Source organism: Meleagris gallopavo, chromosome 8 (genome assembly GCF_905368555.1).
Source record: "Meleagris gallopavo chromosome 8, MGAL_WU_HG_1.1, whole genome shotgun sequence".
Lineage (NCBI taxonomy): Eukaryota > Metazoa > Chordata > Aves > Galliformes > Phasianidae > Meleagris > Meleagris gallopavo.
Genome location: NC_139411.1, coordinates 20,469,655 through 20,495,493, shown reverse-complemented (window position 1 = coordinate 20,495,493; position 25,839 = coordinate 20,469,655). Strand labels below are relative to the sequence as shown.

Here is a 25,839-nt window from a genome sequence, read left to right as displayed (position 1 = left end):
CCTTTCCACTCAACCACTGCTACACTGATTTCATTAACAACCCCCAAAGAAACTCTGTGGTGGAGTTGGAAGGAGTCCACAGCGGCCTGCTTATCACTTTCTGCATGATTCATTAACCAGCATTATTTGGCCTGCCACATGCCCGGTTAAATTCCAGTTTAACTATATTGTGTACTACCTGCTTTCCAGAAATGTTAGAACAGGTAAGTAATAAATTGTTAAGCATTAACCAAGATGAGACAAACATGTAGCTACAGAAAACTTATTATGTCTTTGCTTATTTCTCTTTTTAAAACGTTACGTAGTTCACTTAATGGAGCAGTCTCAATGAATTTAACTTTAAAATACAAAAACTGTTTTCTCTCTTTTCAGAATTTATCGGAGTATGAGCTGAGCCAATTCAAAATCATGCATCAGCCGTAAGTTCCCCATTCTTTTCTGCTTTCTCATGAAGTGACTAATGTTGCCCTTTGAAGTGACTTGTTGCCCTTTGATAGTTTCTCTGCTAATAAATAGGGGAAAATGAGAATAGAAACTTACTCTTCATGTGAAGGTCTTTAATTGCTTGGAGTGGAATTTGCTTGGAACAAAGTTCCTGGAAAGTTTACAAGAACTGTGGTTCAGATCAGCTGACAAAAAAAAGACTTTTCTGCACCAGCTGCAGGATGATAGCCATCCTCAAAACCATCAGAGATAACATTAAGATTAGGAAAAAAGTTCAAGTTCAACCTTTCCTTGAATACATAAGCTCTTCTGTTGCACAGTACGAGGAGTAAATTTTTCATCTTCTCCTTAGATACCAATTTAAGTGATCAGATTGTCAATTCAAAGCACTGAAGACAGAAGCTTTCTAGAGGTAAAAATCTGCCCAGCAAAATGAATGAGGACAGGAGGGCATTGTGTACTGCCACGTATTACAAAACAGAAGCAAAGCAATAGCTGCTCACCCAATTACCTTTGTGCACCAGGGTTAAAGTTAATAAAAATCAGGGTCTGATTCCAAAAACACTGAAGTCTCTGCTGTTGATTCAGGATAGCTTTTCTAATATTAGCTGGCCCAAAAATTGCTGTAATGTTCTAAAAGTTTGAGTAATCCAGTAATATTGGATGCAGATGCCAATAACAACAAGCTATTGCTACTCATTGATTACATCAATTGAGTAAAAGATCTTTATATACATGGATGATGCATTCCATCTACTGCCATAATTACAGGCAGTTTCATGCCTATAATTTTACCTGTCATTTTAATAAGGTATTAAGTTAGTGTACACAGATACAACAGATAGGAAATCATTCTTCAGCTCTTCTTCCAAGCTCAGGATCGGTGCGTCCCTGTGAGCAAGAAATCAGGAAAAGGTGGCAGGAGATCTGTGTGGATGAGCAAGGAGCTCATGTGCAAGCTCAAAGGAAAGAAGAAGGTCCTTGAAATGTGGAAAAAGGGTCTGATCACTTGGGAAAAATATAGGAATGTTGTCAGGGCCTGCAGGGATGCAACGAGGAAGGCTAAAGCCCGTCTGGAATTGAATCTAGCTAAAGTGATAAAGGATAATAAAAAAAGGCTTCTTCAAGTATGTTAACAGCAAAAGGAAAACTAGAGAGAATGTGGGCCCCTTACTAAGTGAGGGGGGGGTTCTGGTAACGGGGGATGCTGAGAAGCAGAGATACTGAATGCCTTCTTTACTTCCATCTTCAGTAAAAAGGCTCTCCCTCAGGTTTCCCACACCGTGGAGGTTAGTGAGAGGGTCTGGGGAATGGGAGACTTCCCTTTAGTCAGGAAAGAGGACGTGCGTGAGCGCCTAGGCAGTACTAAGGTCCACAAGTCCATGGGACCTGATGGGGTGCATCCACGTGTGTTGAGAGAGCTGGCGGAGGTCATTGCCGAACCCCTCTCCATCATTTTTGAGAGGTCTTGGATAACAGGGGAGGTCCCTGAAGACTGGAGGATAGCCAATGTCACTCCGGTGTTCAAAAAGGGCAAGAAGGAAGATCCGGGTAATTATAGGCCTGTCAGCCTCACCTCTGTCCCTGGAAAGGTGATGGAACAGTTTGTGCTGGATACCATCTCCAGACAACTGGGAGAAAATGAGGTTATCAGGAGTAGTCAGCATGGGTTCACCAAGGGGAGGTCGTGCTCGACCAACTTGACGGCCTTCTATGATGCTGTCACATGCTGGGTGGATGGGGGAAGAGCAGTAGATGTAATCTACCTTAATTTTAGAAAGGCATTTGATATTGTCTCCCACTACATCCTTATAACAAAGCTGAGGAAGTGTGGGATAGACGAGTGGACAGTGAGGTTGGTTGAGAACTGGCTGATTGGCAGAGGGCAGAGGGTCATCATTGGTGGTGCAGAGTCTGGCTGGAGACCTGTAACCAGTGGTGTCCCCAAGGGTCTGTGCTGGGTCCGGTCTTGTTCAACATCTTCATCAGTGACCTTGATGAGGGGATAGTGGCCACCTTCAGCAAGTTTGCTGATGCTACGAAGTTGGGAGGATTGGCTGACATGCTTGAAGACTGTGCTGCCATTCAGCGAGACCTGGACAGGCTGGAGAGCTGGGCAGTAAGAAACTGGATCAGGTTCAACAAAAGCAAGTGTAGGGTCTTACACCTAGGGAGGAATAATTGCATGCACCAATACAGGCTGGGGGATGAGCTGCTGGAGAGGAGCTCTGCAGAGAGGGACCTGGGCGTCCTGGTGGACGACAGGTTGGCCATGAGCCAGCAGTGTGCCCTCGTGGCCAAAAAGGCCAATGGCATTCTGGGGTGCATTAAGAAGAGCGTGTCCAGCAGGTCGAGGGAGGTGATCCTCCCCCTCTACTCTGCCCTGGTAAGGCCTCATCTGGAGTACTGTGTCCAGTTCTGGGCTCCCCAGTACAAAAAAGACAGGGATCTCTTGGAAAGAGTCCAGTGGAGGGCCACAAAGATGGTGAAGGGCCTGGAGCATCTCCCCTATGAAGAAAGGCTAAGTGAACTGGGTCTGTTTAGCCTTGAGAAAAGAAGACAGAGGGGACCTGATCCAGGTTTATAAATATCTGAGGTGTGGCAGCCATAGTGGTGAGGCCAGTCTCTTTTCAGTGGTACGTGGAGACGAGGGGAAACGGACATAAGCTGCAGCACAGGAAGTTTCGCATGAATGCGCGTAAGAACTTCTTTACGGTGAGGGTGACGGAGCACTGGAACAGGCTGCCCAGGGGGGTTGTGGAGTCTCCTTCTCTGGAGATATTCAAGTCTCGCCTGGACACCTACCTGTGCGACCTGGTGTAGGGAACCTGCTTTGGCAGGGGGGTTGGTCTCTATGATCTCTAGAGGTCTCTTCCAGCCCCTACAATTTTGTGATTCTGTGATTCCAATAGCATGTGACAAATCAGGTTCATTCCAAAGGATATCCTTAAGGTTCAAGTATATTACTTGTCTTGTATTACTGCATAGAAAATAGGGTGTTTTCTGAACTCAGGAAGAGTTCAGTCTGATAAGTGAACCTCTCCCTCTCCTAGTGGTTGTTATTTCTCCACATAGCAACCTTTTCCTTGCTGGGAAAACACTAAATCTATTTACAAAATAACACTTTTTTTTTCCAAGTCCCACTCTATTAGTAAGAAGCAAGAGGAACTTGGAGGCTTTTTTACTCATTAAAATCATATTCCTATTGATAAGAATTTGATGAGAGTATAAGTTAATATTCTTCTGGGTTTGTTTTAATAATTAAATAGATGAATAAAGAAAATGTCAGAGGAGCTTCTGGTGAGGTAATTAAGTCTAATGGGACATCATTTTGACAGGAAATGTAGAGAATATGAATATAAAGTTAACCAAGAATTTGACCTCTGTTTCTGTGAGATACATGACTACTACAATATTGGAGCCCACAGAAATCTACTGAACTGAGACCAAGAGCTGTGCTTGTACTAATTTTCACATTCAAGCTTTGAATTACAGAATTGTAAACAAGAATCAAAGATTTTTTGTAATAGGAATTCTGCTATCAAATATAAAACAAAAGGCAAGCACAGATCAATCCAGCATAGCAAAAGGAAGCGTATAATGTGAGTCCCCAGCACCAACTGTTTCACACTAAGATCAGTTGCTATTGCATCTTACAAACTGCTAACACAAAATTTGCTAGTTTTCAGCAAGCAAACAGTTTGCATGTTTTAGCATAAGGTCCGCATTGATCCATCTGAGCCAGATCAACAGGTCTGTTCATGTGGCAGGTTCTCCACAACCAAACATAACTCTAGGAAAACTGCAATTTCTAGATAAGGTAAGACCAAAATCCTGTGTTTTCTTCTGTCAATGACCAGGTCTCTACCTGTTATGAAAGTTTCTTTATGGGGTTTCAATAGAGAGAAATTGGTTTTTCAGAAGCACTCCCATTCCCCAGTCTAGTTCTCACTAATACAACATCTGATGTTCTTCAGGTGTTCTTGATGTTCTTAAGATCTTTATGTTCTTCATAAAAAAAGATTGAGTTTACAAGGCTATAAATACTTTGTGAACCAAGACTTTCAATTGTCCTACATTCTGTTTGGACAGCCCACAACTGGAGCAATCTGTGTCCATACATAAACAATTCCTGAGTACTTCACTACATATAGCCACCATCTCCATAACATCTCTTTTCCAACTAGTCAGTATTAAACCTATTTTCCAAAGGAAGGAAACAATGGAGGAAAAAGAAGACAAAATGTTTATTCTGGGAAGAGTGTACTCACAGTAATTCAGTTTTAATACTCTGAAGTAAACCGTTGCACTCCCACTTTTTATAAAGCATTTAATTACATCTTATTATTTCTATTAACCTCAGCTTCGATAGCCTAACAAGAGCATAACATAAACTGATTCTCTTCAGCACTGAAAGCCACAGACAGCTTCTGAACAGCTGCTCAGTACAGCAGTAAAATTGTCAATCTCCACTAGTGTCCCACCAGTGAAAGGCAACAATGGAAGACTTCCTTTCATGCTTCACAAGATTCTGCTTTGGAATGAGACAGCAGAGCAATGAGAGACTGGTCCAAGTATGCTCTGGATCTGACTGCTAAGATTGCACAAGAAACTGCTCTCACATGTGAACATGTTTTCAGCCCTGAATTCATGTTGAGTCTTGCTCAAAGTTCTTCCTCCCACTTCTAGCCCTCTTCTAGTTTTCACTCTAAATCAGCTTCATACCACTGATACCTTGGAACACTGGAACTTCAGTACTTTCCAGACATGCTGTCTTGCCATCTTTACTTAGCATTTTAATAAGCAGTGTAAATAAGGCCAAGGCTTATAACCATATATAGGAAAATTGATACAGAAGGTGTAACTTAGTGAAATACATCCATAAATTGCAAGTACATCTTGAGAAAGCAACATAATTACAGTTCAGTCACCTCCATGTAGATAGTCCAAGTGCATCAGATAATTCTGCAGAAGTTATTTTGCAACACCCTCAGATCACTGAAGTTTCACCTTCCTAGAAAAATAAAAGGCCTCCTTTACAGCTAATAAGATGAGAATTACAACCCAAACCAAGCTCAAAATCAATTTTACTCTCAGCCTATGAGTTCTAGGAACAGTTTTCCAAACTCAGGATGAATCTTTCATCACAGGATCAGCTCTATCACACTTGCAAATTCAAAAGCCTATTCTGGCTGTGTCAGATTGTGAGTTAAATGAGAAATCTTCACCGTCAAACCTGATGCATGATATCAAGACTTGAGTTTATCATTTGTATATATCATATATATATATCATATGCAGTTGTGGAAGATCTTGGGTGAACTGTGATAAGGAGCACATAATAAGCTTTGCTTAATTATTGTGTGGGAAGTATTTGAGTTCCTTTTCTTCAAATAAATATCCATCAAAAAAATGTTACTTATTTTATCAGGAATTTATTGTATACGCAGAAAAAATTGCTATTCATGAATCAAGTAAGTGTCATGGAGTTACGACTGATTTCTAGATTACTTTCTAACATCTATTTTTCATGTGTTTTTAATTTTTTAATGAGAACTCCACACTGAAATTTTTCATCCTTGCTTTCCAAGCCAAGGAAATCTTTTTCTGACAAATGAATAAATTCTGAAGTGTAAGAGATGTTACAAATCAAAAGAGTGCTTTCATAATACTGAGATATTCCACTTGAACTGGATGCACTTGCATAATTCAAACTGCAAGAACTAGAAACATTCTACATAAACTTCACCTTCTCTCCTCCACCTGCATTCTCCTATTTCTTTATCAAGACAAGCAAATAACCTGATGCTGAAAACTCACTTTACAGCTTTTTTTTTTTTCCAGCTGTCAACACCAGGAACAAGTTACTCTACCCATGCTCCAGGTCAATGCATTAGACAAAAAAGCCTGGATCCACTTTGGAGCTAACTCAGAAGAGTTTGTATGGCAAAATCTCTAGCAGCAAGGGAGTCTGATAATAATGACTAAATCTGAATTTAAAAAAAAAAGTGGATTCGAGAGCCTGCTTTGTCACAGGCTTTCTAAACAGAGCCAGGTGAACTGTTCAGCATTCCTTGATTCTTTTCCCACCTGCAAAGTGGAAGTTACAGTATTTCCTTATCTTACTACAGTGAGATAGAGGAGAAATAGCTATTGTTGAGATGACCATACTTAAATAGGGAGAACTATAAAGCTACACTGCAGGTAAAAGCCCTAAATTGCTTTCTATAAGTCCTATTTCCAAGCAGTGTTGCCACAGAGCCACAGGAGATGCATACATTGAGAACATCAGTGTGTGTCGTGCATATAGCAAGATGACAGTGGCCAGTATTCCCATGGCTGCAACTGCCAACAGATCTCCATACTGCCAGGACCACTGCAGGCTGGCAGCCCCAGAGAGGTACAAGCAGTCCAAAGAGGCTCCACTAGCAGCACTGGTTAAGGTTTGCACATAATAAAGCTTCCCATCTCTTTGCTCTACTACCTAGTCAGATGCCTGTGTGCATTTTTTTTTTTAATTGCCCATGCTTTCCTAGAATTAATGCATCAAAAGCTTGCATGCACAATGCATTTTTTTTTGTTACATTTCTACTTCTCTACAAAAACACAAGAAAATGGAAACCATAAATGTTAAGGACAATAGTTAAGTTTAAGAATAAAACAAAACAAAAGTCAGAATATGAAACAGGCTTCAGAGCGCAAGGTGAAGTTAGAATGACATATAGAGAATTTTCTAATGGGGGAGTATTGGCAGTACTGTTAAATGCATTCTTTGTTAATAAACATAGGGTGTGCAATGTTTCAATTTGAAATATTTTTATTTCTTGTTTTTATCTCTATGAATTAGTTTGAGTAATTAAAGAATTTCATATTGAGGGACTAGTACCAATAAAACCAATGAGATTTCTATGAGAACTGGGGTGTTTCCTTAGCAAATAATGAAGACAAGGAACTGTTACTCTCTCTTTAAGTGAGATGCTGCAGTACAAAAACCCCCTGATCTTGTACATTCAGACTTTCCCCACCCCAGAGAGAGCCTCAAGCTGAAAAACCATTGGTAGTAGATGACTTCTGTCCCAGTATTGAACAAGAAGGAAAGGTTCGCCCCTCTCCTTGGGATATACTGTAAAGGATTTTTAATTGCTCTGTTGCCCTTAAATACCAGTGCTGACTCAGGCTGAATGTTTTATTTCTAAATACATAGATTTATCTCCTTGCTTTTAGTAGTTCTTGGTGTAGCTTAAATGCTACTTTAAAAAAATCCCCAATTATTCTCAAACTGGAAGAGCCCAGGGCTGCAAAACTCAGAAAATACTTATTCATAAAATGGTCTCTCCACAGAAATGTTATCTAAGAGAGACCAAAAGAGGTTCCCAGTATCTAACCATTCTAGTGTTACATTCACTGTAGCCATATATATGCCAAAGGAGGGAAAAAATAAATACTATATATTTATACATACTACACATGTTGACTTTAAACCACATTTTTGTCTATTATTTACAGAAAAGCTAGACACTGAATGCATGACAAAGGTCTACTCAAGCATTATAAATTTAGAGACAAAGTATAACACTCCTCTTGTAGCAGAAAGGGGGCAATAGACACTTGCATTATAGCAATTCCTCTTCCATTCTGTCATGAGACTTTTGTTAACACAGTTGTCTGAGAAGATGCCTTCACAGCTCAATAGCAATTTTGTTCCCAGGCCTGCTAAAAGGATCATTTTCACTCTTTTAGCGAGACCGTTCAACATACCACCTTGAATCCAAAGCCAGACAAAACTCTTAAATCATTTAAATGTTTTGCCAGAATAGTGGAAGAATTGAAAGACGAAGATAAAGGTTTTTAATACAATGTGGCACCATCACAGGCAGCATGGTTTTGAACCTGAGATCATAACCTTACCCATCTAAAGTGCCCAGTTCACAACAGTAATCAGAATCAGAACACAGGAAAACAAACACATTCCAGTTCTGTGAACCTGCAACTGGGTGTTTTCCTTCATTCCAAGGAAATTCAACCCAGCCAAAGTTTACTGTATTTCTGAGATTTACTAGAAGCTCATGTTAGTTTCCCCTGGCAAAATACATGGCCCAACATTTAAGTACAAGAACATTTGATATTTTTAGATGAATAGTGAATTCATATTTTATGCAACTGTTTTATATTGAAGACAATGTATCAATAAAATTATACATGGGAGAAAATATTTCTGTATATCACATCCTCCTAAGTCTGCAACCACATAACTTGTATACAAGTTTTCTGTCTAGTAAAGACAGAAAGACACAAGGTGGAAGTACATTAAAGGTGTTCTAGGCAGGACAAAAACTAAACCCAGTAAAGAAGCTATTTTGGCTAGTCATGAGTCCAGCTGAAGAGCGGTATATATTACCTTGTGTTCAGTCCTGTGCTGTATGGCTTTTAGATATTGACCAACTTCCTTCCTGCCAGTCCTGTACTGCTTGTAGTTTACAATCAGAACAGACTCAGAGCAGCAGTATTTAGGCAGCAGTCTCACCTGTCCTGCAGCATCTCTTTAAGTTTTAAATGAAGAATATTTTAAGCAAGCATGGTGTCTAAAAGCCCTTACTACAGCAGCCTATCTCACAACACAATTTCATCAGCTGTAGTTGCATTAGGGATACTAAACAAAGCTCATGGGAAGTAACCATCATTACAGATGAGTCTTTGTTACCAAAAATAAAGAATCTACATTTGACAGAGCTTATAGAGGAAAAAAAAAAGCAACACCTATTCAGAGCCTGCAAATGAAATAGCAATTCAATATTTCAAAAACAGGTACACATAGTAGTAATTTTTCACTCACAAGTTGAAAAATATAGAAGATGACATTGCTTGAGTTCCAGTATCCAGATATCTGCTGGAGTCTTAGTTTTTCAAGTAGCAATAGAAGTAATCCCATGCTGCAGTGTCACAGCTGTGGTTAGAGTAGAAATTACCTGGGAAATCATCTGTTTTTTCTGGTTTTGTGAATTGTATTCCTGCCCCAGACACTATAGAAAAGATACAATGAAGGGCTTTCCTTATGTATATACTGCCATTAGACAGAAATATTCGTGTTGCAATTATGATGAGTACCTCAGGGTTACAAATCTGTTGTACTACAGAGGAGAAAACACATTAATTTAAAATCAGTGTTGAGTTCCTCCTCTGCAATTAAAAATGCATCCAAAAAGATCAGTGAAATAAAATAATTGATAAAGGATGGGAAAACAAGGAAAATCACATTTCCAATCAAATAATAAATGTAGCCTAATTGATATCAGTTGATTTCATCTGGAGTTCAGAGACCTATCTAACAGGATAAGAATGTCACAGGAAACTCAATTTTTTTTTTCCTCCTGACACTCCTGATGTCTCCCATAGAAATCAATCTGAAGCCGAATGAACATCTCACATGGCACATTTTTTCCTCCCAGTGCCAGTTAGGAAAATCCAGGTTGCAGACTCAGTTGGCACTATACAAATAACATATAAACCAGCACAAGCCTAGACTGATCTCCAGATTCTTCTCCTCTTCTTCTTTACCCCATGATTGTCTGCTACTTTCTCTTCAAGAGCCCATTCAGGACAACTTCAGAATTAAAATTAGTAAATCTTGGACAATGTCCTTCTAGAGTGCCCTACTATGATGTTCAGCCATCTATGGGATGCTGTTTCTGACAGAATTACAGTAACACGATAGCAGTGTTTCTTCAGTATTGAAAATGGTTATTTTTAGGAAAGTTAAGCAAATCAAATATAGGTTTTTTGATAAAGGTGTGGCACGCTGGTGCTAAATAATACTATGTCTGTTAACCCACTTTCAAGAGCAGAGTTGATGAGCCTATCAGGAACAAAGCAAAAAGTGGTCCAGTTGAATGGAGAGCCTGGCTCAGTGTCAGCAAGCTCATTCTCACCACGCTGTGGCAGAAGTAGAGACATTTATCTTTTCGTACACTCAAACAGAAAAAGAAGTATCAGTTACAGAGCAACTGAAGTTGGATATCAGAAAAAAAAAAAAACAAGAAAGTAAAACACAATCAAAAACAAGAAACCAATAAGTGATCACCTTCTGAACACAGACAGCTTTCCATGTTCGCACACAAAGGCAGAAGCAGAACCAACAGTGGAGGCTGTTGGCTGACTCACAAACCAGTTCTTCATTGTCATTGTGTGCCTGGACAGGATCTTCTGCCTCCACCCTGGCCGTTAATTTGTTTTGCTTCTCTCTATTACAAGGCTGTACTCAGACTGCACAGAACAGGTTGTTGTAGTTTCAATTCACTGCTCTTTCTTCCCTTTTAGAAAATCATATTTGGTAGTCAGAAGGCGCTGCACCTGGGACTCAAAACTCAAAAGAAAATAACTGCTGGCTCATTCAAGCAATGAAGTGTGAAGAACTGCTAATATATAATCTCATTTTAGTAGAATTCCATATGTGCCCAAGCTCAAATGCTGCACAGAAATCAGAGCAGACGTCTTGTCTCACTTTTCTCCAAGTCTCCAAACAGGAGACTTCATTATTTTGAAAAAAGAAATATATATATATATATATATATATATACACACACACACACACACACACAGGTTTTAATCTGTGTTTGCTATCAATACATACATGTTTAATAGTGAGCTATCAATACATACCTATACCAACTATAGGAAAGATGTTCTGTTCTTCTTACTTCAGACTAGCCTTTATGAAAACAAGGGAAAATGTTTTCTTGCTTCTGTGCAAGCATGCAGAGCTTCATTCCCAGTTTTCCTGCTTGTGCTGTGACAGCAGGGGTCTATGCAGTACTTTTAAGTTGATGAAGGCACATATTAAACCCAGTCACTGGGATTTTGATGAATTCAGAAGTGAGAAGAAGATGGCTGAAAAGTTGGTACAAGATACTAGGCCATGAAAACAGCACTATAGCAAAACGGTGTGAGCTACACAAGCAGTGTAGAGAAATAACAAGATAAGCAGCAAGAAGTTACAGACAGGAGGGCCTATTGCAGCTGCAAGCCAGACAGTTGGTACCTGCAGCAACCAGTCACCTGGAACAGCCTCAGTAAGGTCAGTGCAACACAGCTGGGCTGGCAAAAGATGAAGTGCAAGTGGTAGGAGTCACACCACAGTCCTTTATGCAATATAAATGCAAGACCTGAAACTCAACAGGCAGCATAGCAACTGGGGGAGGATCAATAGAAATACTAAATTCACCAAAAACATATATTTCAATTTACTCCAGACAAACTTAAAAGTCATGTAAACAAACACCTCTCTAGTAGCACCTTCCTTATGAAGTCTTTCTAACAGTGAAGCAGATGTGAAGAATAAAAAACACCATAGAAACAATTTGGACACTGACATGAGGGTACTAATGTACATAATGGATGGCATTAATTGTCCTTCAACACTTGGTTCAGAGCAATAGGGGGTTTCTGGGGATAGATCCCATGCAGCCACCTATATACAGACAGTACCATTCTGTGCATATGGAGGAAATTGGGATTGATTCCCAGACCACCTCCATGCTAGCTTTCTCTAACTTCAAAGAAGCTGCACACTCACTGCATAGGTGCTGAAGATCCAGCAGAAAGCAAAGAAGCTGCTCAGCTGCCAAAGCAGGAAAGCAGCATTGCCTAGACATAGCACGTGACCTGAAGTGCCTTGACTACTCCTTGTTTCAGAGAGTGCTCAGTTGCTACCAGCACTGGCACCATCCTCCAGTACACAGCATAAACACACTTTGATGTTATGCTCTTGGTGCTTGTTTATAATTCTTAGAAGTAAAATTTAGTTATGCTGTGATTTCTTGAAGAGATGAAGTACTTCAAGGCCAGAATACAGCCAGTCACTGCACAATAGCACAACCTTCTTTGTAAAGCGCTGCAGTTTAGGACTATTCAGGCCACCTCTCTCAGGTTATTTCACTTATCTTTTGGAGTGCAAATGGAAAGGACATTCCCTTGAGCTGGGAGGGACTCCAGTCTCCTGTCCAAAGCTATGTTGGTCTGGGCTGAGACCGATATTAAAAATGATAATGGAACAGTACTATTCTCCTGCACCTGGTATCACTGTACATTTTAAATGGCCTCCCTTGATGAGGCTTTAAGTGTTGGTTTCTTCTTCATAATTCTGGTACTTAGCTTCTCTAGGCACCTGCTACCACAGTTCTATCATTTCTCCTATTTAGTTCCTTACTGATCAGTTTCACAGCTTTTTATTTTTTTTTTTTATTTTACAAAGCTCACAGAGTACTGACAGTAACCTAAAAATATTTCACCATTTCAATTAATTTGCCTTACCAGGCATTCCATAAAAGTCATCAGATCCTCTTATGAATCCCTGATCTACCTGATATAATTAAGTAAATTTAGCAGTAAATACCTTATCATATTCCTTTGGCTTCAAGCAATAATATTCTGAAGAAACATGAGAAAATACAAGGCACACTCTTGCTTTTGCAAGAATTTGTTAATACATAGGATCACAGAAGTAACAGGATTGTTTGTATTGCTTGAAATACTGCTATATTCTTTTTACATTACAGGTACAAATAACATTTAAGAAATAACTCATTACAAGATGCTTATCTAGCAAGTCTCTCTTTTTTTAACCAACATACAGCCCACAGGTAGGTAGGCTTAAATATAATCTGGAAAAAATAGCAAAAAAAAATCTCTACCTATATGTATAAATGCAATATACTTTGCAGAGTCTACAGACCAGAATATTGGTGTTTGGGAAAGCAGCACTATGTACAGACTTGAAGCACTATTCATTCACCACAAATGAATCAAAACTATCTTGAAGTAAATCCTGATAACATAGCTCCAATAGATACCTGGGCAGGCTTAGAATGTTTTCTACAACTCTCAAAATTCTAATCTTCCTGTGTGGTGACCCTTTTCAGTTTAGTATTCTTGTGTATTGGCTACTTCCATTTAAAGTAAGGCAACCTTAAGTCAGACTGAAGGTCAAGTCACCTGACTTTTGTGGTATTATAAAACACCAATGGCCTAAGAAAGAAGAAAATAATGGAGAAAACAAGCACAGGGACTTAACCTGTGTATGTATATATGACTAGTACATCAATAGCAGGGTTGCTGTAACAACCCAATGGAAAATACTGAAACAAATAGAAAAACACTTTGATCTTTAATTCAGGGAAGCATTGATAAAATCAGTTTTACCAGGAAAAAAATGATAGTTACATACATGTATCCTGTAGTTCCTTTAGAAGTTCATGATACTTTGAGGAGGTTCTTTTCATTGAAGAGGAAATTCTCAGATGAGTAAGTAAGGCTTGAACTTAAAAGGAATCAAAATCCTTACGGAAGTGATACCTTAAAAAGGCATATTTACCCCCAGAACACACTGTTCACTATTATAATGCTATTGTATTCTTGTCTCATAACCAACAGGAAAATTTTTCAGCTTAAGCAACATAAGTAATACATATCTTGTCAATAGCTTATCATTACAAATAGTACATTGGAATCTAGTTTTCCCTTGTCAGCCCGCTTATTAACACTGATTTGTTGATAAATATGTTGCTCTCTCTAAATTACTGCAGCAATAGCAAACAAAACAATTTCAGTTGTATAACATTCCTATACCCTGGTACAACACCATAACGTAATGGAAATTACAGTAGTAATAGCAGGGTAGCAAAGGCCTAGGCTACAGCAAATGAGGAGAAGCCCAAATGCAACAGCTGTACACACAGAAACAAATGAAGAAAATCTACTTACTTTTAGAAGGCCTCCAGTAAGCAGAGATCTGCAGCAACACACCCTCACCTCCATGCCAACCCTTAAATGAGGTCTGGGAAGGTCTGGATCCTGGCTCCACTCCTTCCGGTCACTCAGATACATTGCATGCACCTGAGCTCCCTGGGTTGGCCCCATTTTTCCAACAGGTGTTCAATCACTACTTCAAGCCATGACTCAGCATTTCTGCTACACCTGGGACAGAGCTCTACAACATAGAGAAGGTTTAGGTACCCAAGTCCATACTGTAGGCATTGTAAAATCCACTAGTGTTTAGAAATGAAAAACTTCATAATATTATCACTTGTACATATTATTTCTAAAATACCCAGCTAGAAACTATCTTTAATCCTCCTAAAATATTTATACTGTAATTTCCTCAATGTAGTAACCTTCTTCTTATTCATTATTAGAACAAGATGGGTTGATAGTTGGATTGGATGACCTTAGTGGATCTTTTCCAGCCTTAATGATTCCATGATACTATTCTATGAATATCAAATAATGAAAAATGATAAATGTTTATAAATAAGACTATTATGTGCAATATAATTAATAATCAAATTTATATACATGTATTTTTAGATATAGATTTCTATCATATTTTCATTCCTCTGTAACTTCTCCTCCCCTTCTGTCTCCAGATTTCAAATCCAAATGGATAACCAACCAAAGTAATTTTTGAGATTTTTTTCTGCTTCTGAGATTTTTCTGAGTAATTTAGAGATACACCAACTATTTTCCCTGGCTGTATGCACTACAGACCAGTGCAGGAGAGAAGCAGCTTAAAAAACTATTGTTCTTTCAGCACCTTCCAGGTACAAAAGACATTATGATACATATGATCAGTATATCAGCACTATTCAAAAGTAACCTCATTTTCAGGCACTCCTTTAGGGCAAATTTTGTCTGTGCAATTATACAGAGTGATTTTTTGTCAGCAGAGAAGCAAGCCTATTTAGGCCATTAATAGCGTATATGTGAACTCCAACTGGTGCTTAAAGAGACCTGAAGGAAGGACTGCTGTGCTGCTAAGGAGTCCATGCCACTGTGGCTTCAGTTCCATGGTGACACTTAGAGCCAAGGGAAAGCTGTCCAGCTGTGAATGTTTCTATTGCAGTCACTCGTTAATTAAGGTTGGAGGATTTGCAGACCAAGTGGCAGCACTGCTCTTCAGAGGCACTTTTATTCCCCACGCTTTCAGATGGCTCTAGCACAGGTCACTACCTCCAAGGCAATCGGGCTTCCAACGCTTACAGTTTAACACAAAATAATTTGTCTGAAGGAGCAAGTTTTGTTTCTGTGCATGTGGAACAGATGATGGTAAAACAGAAAAGCAGAAGCGCAGCTTTTCACACAGTGAGTTTGTCCCCAGGGAAATAATACACATGTTCTCCACAGGTGCTAAAATAAGTTTGCTCAGAAGCCTCTTCATGAGAAAATCCTACTGAATTTACTGATTTCATAACTTTGCCTACCCCATAGTACGTCTGTTTCCTCCATTGAGCTTAAAGGCAAATCCAAATCCATTCAATTAAACTTGTAGTTTCATTTTCAAATGCATAGTCTACTATTGTAATTATTTGAACAACTTCAGTATTGGCATCAGTATTTAGTAGCTAAAGCAATAACAAACTTAAGCTTTAATTCTGGGGCTGTTGCTAAGAATCTTTCAAAAGAAACACTATGGCATTGAGCTATTTGACCCACAGCAAAGAAATTACAATTTATGAAAATGAATATTATTTAAAAATTCTTGGAGCAGAAGTGTACCTTCCTCTCATCTGCTAAGACAAAACTAACTGTCTGTTAGTATCTTTTCATGCATAAGAAGTAGCATTCTCTAGTTTAAAATATTTATCTATGGTCTGAAAGTAGAAAAAGAAATCATCCAAACTGTCTAGATAGTGAGAGCCTGAGAGCAATGCTTGGAAAAGAAAGAGAGATGTATTATTTTAAGCATGAAGCAGCAGTGTGTTCAACTGGTTATAGCAATCAGAAAGTAATAAATACATAGAAAGTCATGAGAAATCATGTTCCATAAACTCATGGTTTCCAAACACCAGCCATAAGACACTAAGCGGTAAGTTAAGTAGGCAGTGCATCAACTGAAATAGAAATCAAGGGGAAACAAAACTATGTCTAAAGTGGCACCGTTTTAGACAATAGGGTTTGAGTAGTTTGGGCACGGCATCAAGTACCACAAATTTGCATTCAGACCCGGATGATCAAGCACAAAACCCACCCAGGCAGCACGTGACAGTCTAGTGCTAAAGGCATTATTTCCCCTTCTCTCTCCATCCCCACTGCATGTTGCTGGCACAGCTTGCTAAGGATATTCTGAAAGCAGAAGAGACCAAATATGTACAGAATTCTTTAAAATAGCAAGCCCGAAGCATTGCTACAGATTTCAGCTCAGAATCAGGTTTTATGAATTTGGATTATTTTCCAATTCAGACAGAAGTGGGAGCAACTTGGGCTATTTTCACTAACTTCCACAGCCTTTAAAAAAAGACCTGTAGTAGTTATTTTCTGACTTTTATGTGAGCACAAACTGACTGAGCCAAATTCCTGCCTCTGACTGTCCACATTTACATTCACATTACAGTGTTTCAATGATTGGATCTTTAATGCTACCCCAGTAGTTGCAGAGTTCAGATTCCGATTTTAAACTGAGGTCTTTACATATGAATAAATGCTCTTTCTGAAGCAATTATCAGAGTTTGAGAGAGATATGGGAAGCAAGAATTACCTCTAAGATAGATGACATCAAGACAGTAACATCAGGCAGGGACTGTGAATTGGATTCTCCTTCTCATTTTACATATTATTCAGGAAACTTATATTGTTGGTCTTTTGTCAAGAATTCCTGAAGGAAAAGCCAAGCAAAAACTCAATAAGTTGTCCTTTAAAAGGTTAAATCATAGAATCATACAATCATAAATGTGCACTATCTTCTGGTTCCCCACAAGTGGTGAAGACAATACAAGAAAAATGCATTATTGCTGAGCAGGACAGGCTGCATATTTAATCCATCTGCAGTATTCTTTCCTACAAAGAGCAGTTAGCATCTTGACTTCTGTGTATCTTTGAGAATACTATTTGGCACAATCTTCTTTATTAATGTTCGAGACAAGATTTTACTAATTAAGAAGGGGTGAAGAAGTGGGTTTTCAAACAAGATTGAGAGAAAAAGTGAGTCTTAAATGGCCATGTTACAAGTAAAATTGAAACCCAGTTATCAAACTGATTGCTTACTTAAATTGGGTTTCTCAGCTATTTAATATACACTGAAGGCACTAGACTGTATCTGCGAGCATTAATATAATCTGTAAAAAAATATTTTCCTCTTGAAATAGTCATGCATATCTCTTTGAGATTTTTTGATGCATCACTGTCTTCCTAAAGCATTAAAAATAAACACTAAGAAGATTTTCTTCAAATTTATATCTAAAATTAATCTATTTGCAGTTATTTTTATTCACATTCCAATTGTTATTTTTTATGCTACATGATACAGTTTACAGTACTCAGCTTGTTCTTTTAACAATGTGAAATCATAGATGAACAGAAATGGCGGCATACAGCTAAGGCGTTTATATATATACTGGCTTGGACTTCTCATGCTATCTCTGCAGCCTGATTCTCCACCTGTCCTGTGTGCCACAGTTCCTGCAGGGGACGCATTCCTAGGGTTTCTCATCACACAGATAAAGCTATGGGTAGATGCTGTTGCATCACTGAGCTTCATCCTATTATGCAGGCAGGATGTGGCTTCAGCTGTGGACCAATATCAGGAACTCAAACAGGCTCCTGGGTTCCCTGGGATAAACGTAGTCATAATCTGTAGTCCGCACAAAGACAATGATTAGAATGGTCTCCCTAAAAAGATGTTATCATCAAAATTTGAAAATTTAAAAGGAAGAAATGCACAGCTAATATTTTATATACTCTTTATTAATACATCAGCAGCTTCAGCAGGAATCCCTGAGAAAACCAAAATCATCATACAAATCATATACTGGAGGGAACTAGACAGCATTAACTTCAGTGGAAATCAGAAAAAGCAGCCATCAAAGGAATCAAACAGAAACCTCCAGCCAAAAAACCATCAGCATTTTTAATGGTAACAATCACACTCTGGCTTTTGCCTAATGGTTTCCCCGTAATGATTAGCTATGGATGAATGTACTTGTTCTGATCTAGGAACACCACTTCCCAAAGACTTGAATGCTTCAGACAACTCTTTCGATCTCTTGTCTCTGCTACAGGAGTCTTCTGTCTACTCAGGGAAGCAAAGTCAAGTCACAGATAATCTTAACAATCACAGAATCATAGACTATCCCGAGTAAGAAAGGGCCCAAAAGGATCAAACTGGGTTCAGCTCCTGGCTCCATACAGGACCACCCAAAATTCAAACCTTGCATATGTGAACATTGTCCAAATGCATCTTGAGCTCCAGCAGCTCAGGACTATGTCCATTGCCCTGGGGAGGCTGTTCCAGTGGCTGACTGCTCACTTGGTGAAAAACCTCCTAATTCCCATCCTGGCCCTTCCCTGACACAGCTCCATGCCATTCTCTTCCTGTCACTTGGCAGAGAGCAGAGCTCACTGCTGTCCCTCCGCTCCCTGTGAGGAGCTGTAGGTCACTGTGGGACCTCCCCTCATCTTCCCCTGCTCTGGGCTGAACAAACCGAGGGGACTCAGCTGCTCCTCATACACTTTGCCCTCCAGACCCTTCACCATCTTTGTAGCCCTCCTTTGGATGCTATCTAACAGTGCTATGTCTGTTTTATTGTGGTGCCTAAAACTGTATGCACCACTGGAGGTACTCAAATACAATAGGGCACATAAAGCTGGAGCCCAGTGTAAACAGGAAATATCAGTTCATTTACAAATGTTGACCAAATGAAGATGTAGTACTCATAGTTCCAAAGTCCATTGCACCAACTCTGCATTTGACTATGTTTTCATTTTATCATGGGTCCTAAAAAGAAAGCAGAGCATTCCACTAGTGAGGCAGCATGTACAAGGAATGAGCAGGGGGAAACAAACAGCAGAAAATAGCACAAAACTATAAAATATAAAGAAGTTGGTCTTTGAAATCTTCTCATTTTAGAGCATAAGAGGAGAAGTACACAGTCATATTGTGAGAGGATGAAAGAGACAAACCCAGACTAAGCCACAACATTTGCAGTGATGAGGAAATGATGTTGCAACAGGCAGTAGCATTTAGATAATCTGCCCAGCATTAGGAAGGTTTTCCCAGAAGTTTCAATGGCATTTTGGGCATCAAAAATAAAAAATTATGCATATTCTCTGAGCCATCTCACCATGGGAATATACTAGCAAATCTTACATTACCTGTGTCGAGAAATGGAGCTAAGAATTTACCCTGTACATTTGCAGCCATACACAGGAAAATGAAGATATTTCTAACTACCTAACCACAAAAAAACAGCAGATCCATGTGAATGCAGGTTCTTAAAATATTAAAATACCATCAAGCTTGAGGTGGCTGTGCCACCCTACCGTCCCCATTGGCCCCATATATGCCAGGAAGCATAGAAGTGGCATAGGCATCACTCAAAACAAATTCCCCTCTGCCACAACCAGCAATCGTGGCTGTTGAGGAGAGTTTCATGTTAACCACCATTATGGCCAAGATACCACTCACACGGTAAAAGAAATTCCAGTTCCTCTTTGGCATTCTCCACATGAGCATTTTGGCTCAGAGAGGTACAGTTGCTGGGGTTACAACTACAAAAATAGCACGACTTCAGGCCTTGCAGGTTCCTGGAGCCAAGGCAAGACTGGTCCTGCCTTCTTGTTTTAAGGTGACAAGCAACCTTGAAGGGAGGGAAGAGCTGCCCTGTCCCCGTGGTGTGCAGAGAAGATTGGTTCTGTAAGGACTATATAGAAACCTTCACAACCACAAACATTGTCAGTCCCAATAAGAGCCAGAAGTCTGGACTCTGAAACCATCAGCTGAGCGAAAAAAGAAGCCTATGGCTGTTTGGAGGAGCTTGGAGGAGCTTGGGTGTGTTCTTTATTTAGGATTTTTTTCCAGTGGTTATCATATCTTGTTCCCCCCGTGAATCTTTCCAGTACTGGGGTAGATGGCCAGGTAGGCTGATCAGGAGGCAGACCAGAAATAGCTAAATAGGCTCTAGCCATTTCCTGGTAAGGTTACAAAGTTTAAATCCAAAGGTTTTTGACACATACATACATATAAATTGGGGAAGATGAAGAATTTCACTGTAGCTAGAAAGGCTTCCTTTGACATTTAGGGGGGGTGACTTCCTTCTCTTAGTTTCAGGGCTTAACTTGCACGTGGCTCTTGCTTAGTTTCCCAGGAAAAGCATATTCCAAGATTGCCAGGAGAAACTGCTTTCTCCCATTTGCCATGGGTTTGAAATAACTATGTGGTAACATATGTGCATTCTCAGGAGAAAGAGGGTAATTTATTCTTTGTCTGTGTTCTGCATGAGCAAAGAGGCAGCCTGGACTACGTGGTCTGGTACTAGAAGCTTCTGCTAAATCTAGGCCAGGACTCTTCTCCCCAACAATGTGTCAGTACATCTTGGTGGCAGTGGATATAACAGGAAATAAGATGTGCCCTGATTGAGTTATTCAGAGGGACATGCCCTAGGAGACTAGTAGGAAATAATAACTAGTTATCTGTTTTGTTTTTTATTGCTGTTAGGCTTTGTTGTGAGCTCTTTGCAGATATTAAAGTGAAGCAGGGCTGTGTGTTGGGCCAGGTGGGCATGAAATAAACAAGCCAGCTGAGGTACTGACCCTCGGACAGGCCTCATGGCAGATGCCACGAAATCTCATGAATAAAAATTGTGCAACAGGGACTTCCTCGGGAGTAACTTCTTGGCAGCAGTACCATTTTGAACAGCCACACACCCTACTTCTCCTGCCTTGTGCTGCATCTTGGCAAACATCTGTGCACTGAACCATATCAAGGCACAGAACGCAGCTAAAACCACCCTTTTTGTTACATTTTGCTAGATGATTTGCAGAGGACATCTTCCCCGCTCCATTTCACTGTGCAGCTACACAAACGCTTGTGCCAGCAGAAGGTGGCTGCCAAGACAGAAAGGAAAGCACTGAGCACTGTAGAGCATTAAAACTCAACCCATGAACTGATGACTCATAGAAGACTCATAGAAGACATAGTCAGGAAGAGACGAGATGAAACCAGCGCACTGAGTGACTGAATGGCAGGGATCCATAAGGAGAAGGACTCCAGTTTGGGATTTCTATGATATTCAATTGCTTCTAAGGGTCTGCTGACCAAGCTTGTATTTCCATAGATGCTTAGATACAGCAGGAAGATTACTTAAGCAAAAGTTATGTGACACTGCAACTGACTTACATCTATTTTTTCACATTGCCAGAGTGCAACCTTGATTTCCAAAACAACATTTAGAGAGTAAAAAAGATATCCAGTAAAGGCATCCAGTTTGTAACCAGACATAATGTGGGGTGGAATTCCACAGACGCTGTGTAGTAAACAATGTTCAATACTACTATGTTACTAGTGAAAGCCTAAGTTTATAAGATACCCTAAAGAGTAATTTGTTCATTAAGGTCCTAGAGAAGTACCATATGCAAATTTCCAGAGAAACTGTACTGAGGGCTCAGAGACCAAAGACATCAGCCATGCCAAGATCAGAACAATAATGCTAGCAAAGACATACAGCTCATGGCAGACTGTTTCCCCACAGTCACCTGTGCCAACCAGGAAAGCACATTTTGCCACTACACCATTCACAAGAAAAAAAAAATTAGTCCAATCTAGAGAGGAAAGGAAACACATCCAAGTGAACATCTGGCTCAAGTGTAAGGAGAATCTCCCCAGGAAATACCTCCCAGTGTCATCAAATCATACTGTACTAACCAAAACATAATATATTTCAGTGTACATTTAAGAAATAACAAGAATCATAGATAAATAGATAAATAAATAAGTAGGTTTCCTAAGCCTAGACCAGCCTGAGCTTCTAAACTGAACCATAGAGAGGCCAAAGATATGGAAAGAAATGACTGGCAACAAAAGGTACAGAATTCAAGAAGTCCATTCATCACAGCCTCAGGACGAAGCCTGAGCATGACTACCTGCTCACAGTGACCCTCAAAATTAAGTCAGCTGCCTATAGCATCACCTTTAAAGAGGAAAAAAATCACTGAACCAAATCCAGACTAAATCCAGGCTGAGGTATATCAGAGCCTTTAAACACAGATGACCTGCTTACATTTTGGGTGGGAATGGCTTCACTCTGTGCTGCTGGAAGGATCAGGGTTTAGTTTAGAATGAGAAAGAAGAAGCATCTCTATTTTCCTGCCAGTGATATCCAAAAGGATAGGAGCCACACGGTGATCTCTAGTTTTTTTGCAGCACCTTACGGAAGGGACAAGTCCCCACAGCAGCACGCAGGGTGCATCTCCACTGGGAAGAGCGATGAGGAGCAGAGGGAAACCAGGTCGCCGCAGCCGCAGCTGCAGCCCCAGTCCCCGCGCCGGGCCGGCCCATCTCAGGAGGAATTCCCACCTGTGCGCGCCGCAAGCCGGGCGGGGGCGGGCCGGGAGGGGCCGGGCCAGGCGCCCCAGCGCCGGGTCCGTCCTCTGCGTGCGCCTGCGGCTGGGACAGGGAGAGGCTTCAATACCCGGACACGGCCGCGCTTCGGCCCTGTGTGGGCTCTGCGGGTAGGGAAGTTCCGTCTGTGCTTATTACGGGGCACCGGGAGGAGTGTGGCCGCGCCCTGCGGGAGAGTACGGAGCATGGACAAGCTGAACAAGCTCGCCGTGCCGGCCGGGGAAAAATTCAGGTAGGGGTCGGTCTCGGTTTACTCCCTTCCGAGCGCTGGGGGGCGGTGCGGGGCATCGTGCGGGCGCGGGGCGCGGGTTGCCGCGGCCGTCGGGGCGCTGGCGGAGGTCCTGGAGCGGCCCGGGGCGCTGAAGGCTGCCAGGTAGTACGGGGAAGTGGGGGGGGTAATTACGGCTCTGCGGCGGTTGGTCGGCCGCAGGTTTCAGAGACGCGTCGTGTCTGCTCCAGTCTGCAAGGAGCAAGGAAACGTTTTAAAAGTTTCTGTTTTCAGCGCTTTAAGAAAATAGTTTGCGATTCATTAAGGTGTACGAACCCGATGGGAGTTAGGAAAGTTGGATTCATTGCTTAGTATTTAATCAGTGTTGTGTGAATTTGACGCTGAGTTCTGTGATGTTTCCTGGTCTTCGAGAGATCTGATAGAATAGGGGGAACTGAAAAGCAGGGAAACATCCCAAATGAAGAAGGATAACTTTAAATGCAGGATTTGAGAGGGGAAAAAATGCAGAAGCCAATCGTTACTTGAGTATTTTTAGTGTGCCTGCTTTGATGTGCTGGTGGAGCTGGTACCTCAAGGCTCTTTCATCATGACTGTTTTCCTCTGTAGTTAAAGAAGTCCTGTTTCAGATTAAGGTCACAGGAATTTTTTCTTTTTTTTTCCCAAGAAAGAAATACTAAAAATGTGTTTGTTTGTTTTCTGAAAACAACTCCTACATGAATATTATTTCATAAACCATTTGCAAGTGCCTCTCCCTGGAAGACTTCGTGCAAGCTTAAATATTCCCTTATAAAGTTACTCTTGATGCATTTCTTGCTATATACCCTCTCCATACTATTGAAATACTGGGGAGCGTACTCGTTAGAGCCTGGCAGACTGAGGAAACAAGAGAGTTACCTTTCTCAATGTTCACAATTTATCACTGATCTAAAATGGTTTAAATGGTGCCGGGGCCCAATATTGGTCTCATTTAGGTATCTCAAAATAATGAGCCATGTGATGGAAAACCTGATGCCATCAAGACAGTTACCAGTATCTAAAGAAATTGAACACCCACTTTCCTCTGTGATAAAACCTTAGGCAGGCTGTATCTTCTGCAACTTTTGCATAAGCTTAAAATAAGACTAACAATAGAGTTGCTCCCAAGTATATGGGGGAGGTCCTACATATGAAGGTTACAACAGTTCAATTTCTTGGTGTGTTAATTCAAAAGCCTTGAACCAGAAAGGAACCACTGTGTCCCTTTGGTATCATCTCCCAGGCCAATGTTTTTGTCTTGACCGAACTTTAAAGCTGCAAAATAAGCAAGACAAGGAGGTAGCTCTGCTTTGCTGTATTTTAAGTATTTAAAGCTATTTTTCTATGTTCCTTATGGACAATCAAGTGTACTTGTCCAAGGAGCACCAAGTTTCTTCAGCCTGTCAACGTTCTCACTGCACACAGCAGAAATGCACATGTGCTTTAGTTTGAGCATGTTTAAGAGTGTGTCTCTCATTAGGGAAAGACCAGGATATATGGTTACATGACCTTACTACAACATGAGGATTTTAATAACTAATGGCAGAAATTTCATTGAGTACTTATTCATAGTACAAACGTAGATGTGTGAATATAGAAAGAGATTGGTGTAACATGCCATTGCTTCCTACTGCAAAGCAGCCAAATGCCCTGCACTACATGACTTGCAATTGGCTTCCTATTACAGCCTCCTCCCTGCACAGAACAGACATAAGTGGCTCAGAGTTTGCACTAGATATTACACGAATGAAAGAGTTACATTAAAAGTCAGCCTTCCTCCACATGCCAAAAAGTAATCATGGAGAACTATTCCTACAAAGCATAGTTTCAATTGATGTAATTATAGTCCACATCTTTTTCTAAAGACAGCTTTCTTAAAATTTCCTCTTTGTAGAAGCAAAAACTGAAGCAGTGCTGTTGATGAGTCAGTGTGTGAGCTTTTGATGTTTTTTAAGTGTAGACCTGAAAAGCTAGATGTTCTGCTGCTTTGATAATCCCATCTGTTCTCCATGGGTATATCTGATCCTAACAGACAAGGCCTTTTGTTGAATTAGCAAGTATTGTATCAGATCTGAATTCTTAACATACTCAACTTGTGTATCGCAACACCAAAAGTTCTTATGTGCCTCTAACTATCATGTTGTGGTATGAGTGTTGTTTGCATTTGCAGTTAAGTCACTCAATTAACTTAAATATCAGTTGAACAGGAATGCTGGAACTTCATGGAATTCCAATATTATTTTAATATAGTGTTTGTTGTAAGATATGCACAGTATTGTACAAGTATTGCCCCATAGTACACTGTATTCTAATGTTTCCAAATAGTCAGACTTGAAGTCTTAGGGCTTGGTTGTTTATCATGAGATAAATTTATGTGGTGCATACAAAGACTTTGCAACTTTGAATGGCTTTCTACTGTGTGGAGTGAAATACACAAGCAATAGCTGTGCTGACGTGGCAGGCTCTAGTGTACCTTGATTTCAGAAAATAATCTTATGCTTCAGACAAAGCTACACATAAGATACTCACCACTGAGGATGGTAACTGGCAAAAGTAACATGAAGTTAACAGTTCAAAGAGTATAGCACCGAACTTGTACTCCTTTGTGGTTCAGCTTCCTTAGACAACGTACCTCTAATTCCTTCTCTTTAAATGATTCCTAGTTGCTACATACCACTGCTATAACATCTCTTCAGAATTGCTGCATTTTTTTATGACCACAAACCTTAATAATGCCCCTTTGCTCTCAACTGCCTTCATTTTCAAAGTT

At 40.3% G+C, this 25,839-nt stretch overlaps 1 protein-coding gene across 9 annotated transcripts in view; it reads left to right on the top strand.

Annotated features, from left to right (window-relative positions):
- BLNK (B cell linker) overlaps positions 1-25,839 on the top strand; it is a 93,104-nt gene that overhangs the window by 27,210 nt on the left and 40,055 nt on the right. For 3 of the 9 annotated variants that reach the window (XM_085229382.1, XM_085229383.1, XM_085229384.1), the window contains one exon: positions 373-419. In XM_085229382.1, the coding sequence (XP_085085508.1) occupies positions 373-419 (47 nt within the window). Of the gene's footprint in view, positions 1-176; positions 204-372; positions 420-22,527; positions 23,058-25,839 lie in introns of those variants that run through there. The other 6 variants (XM_085229386.1, XM_085229385.1, XM_085229381.1 and 3 more) reach the window with 4 other exon arrangements.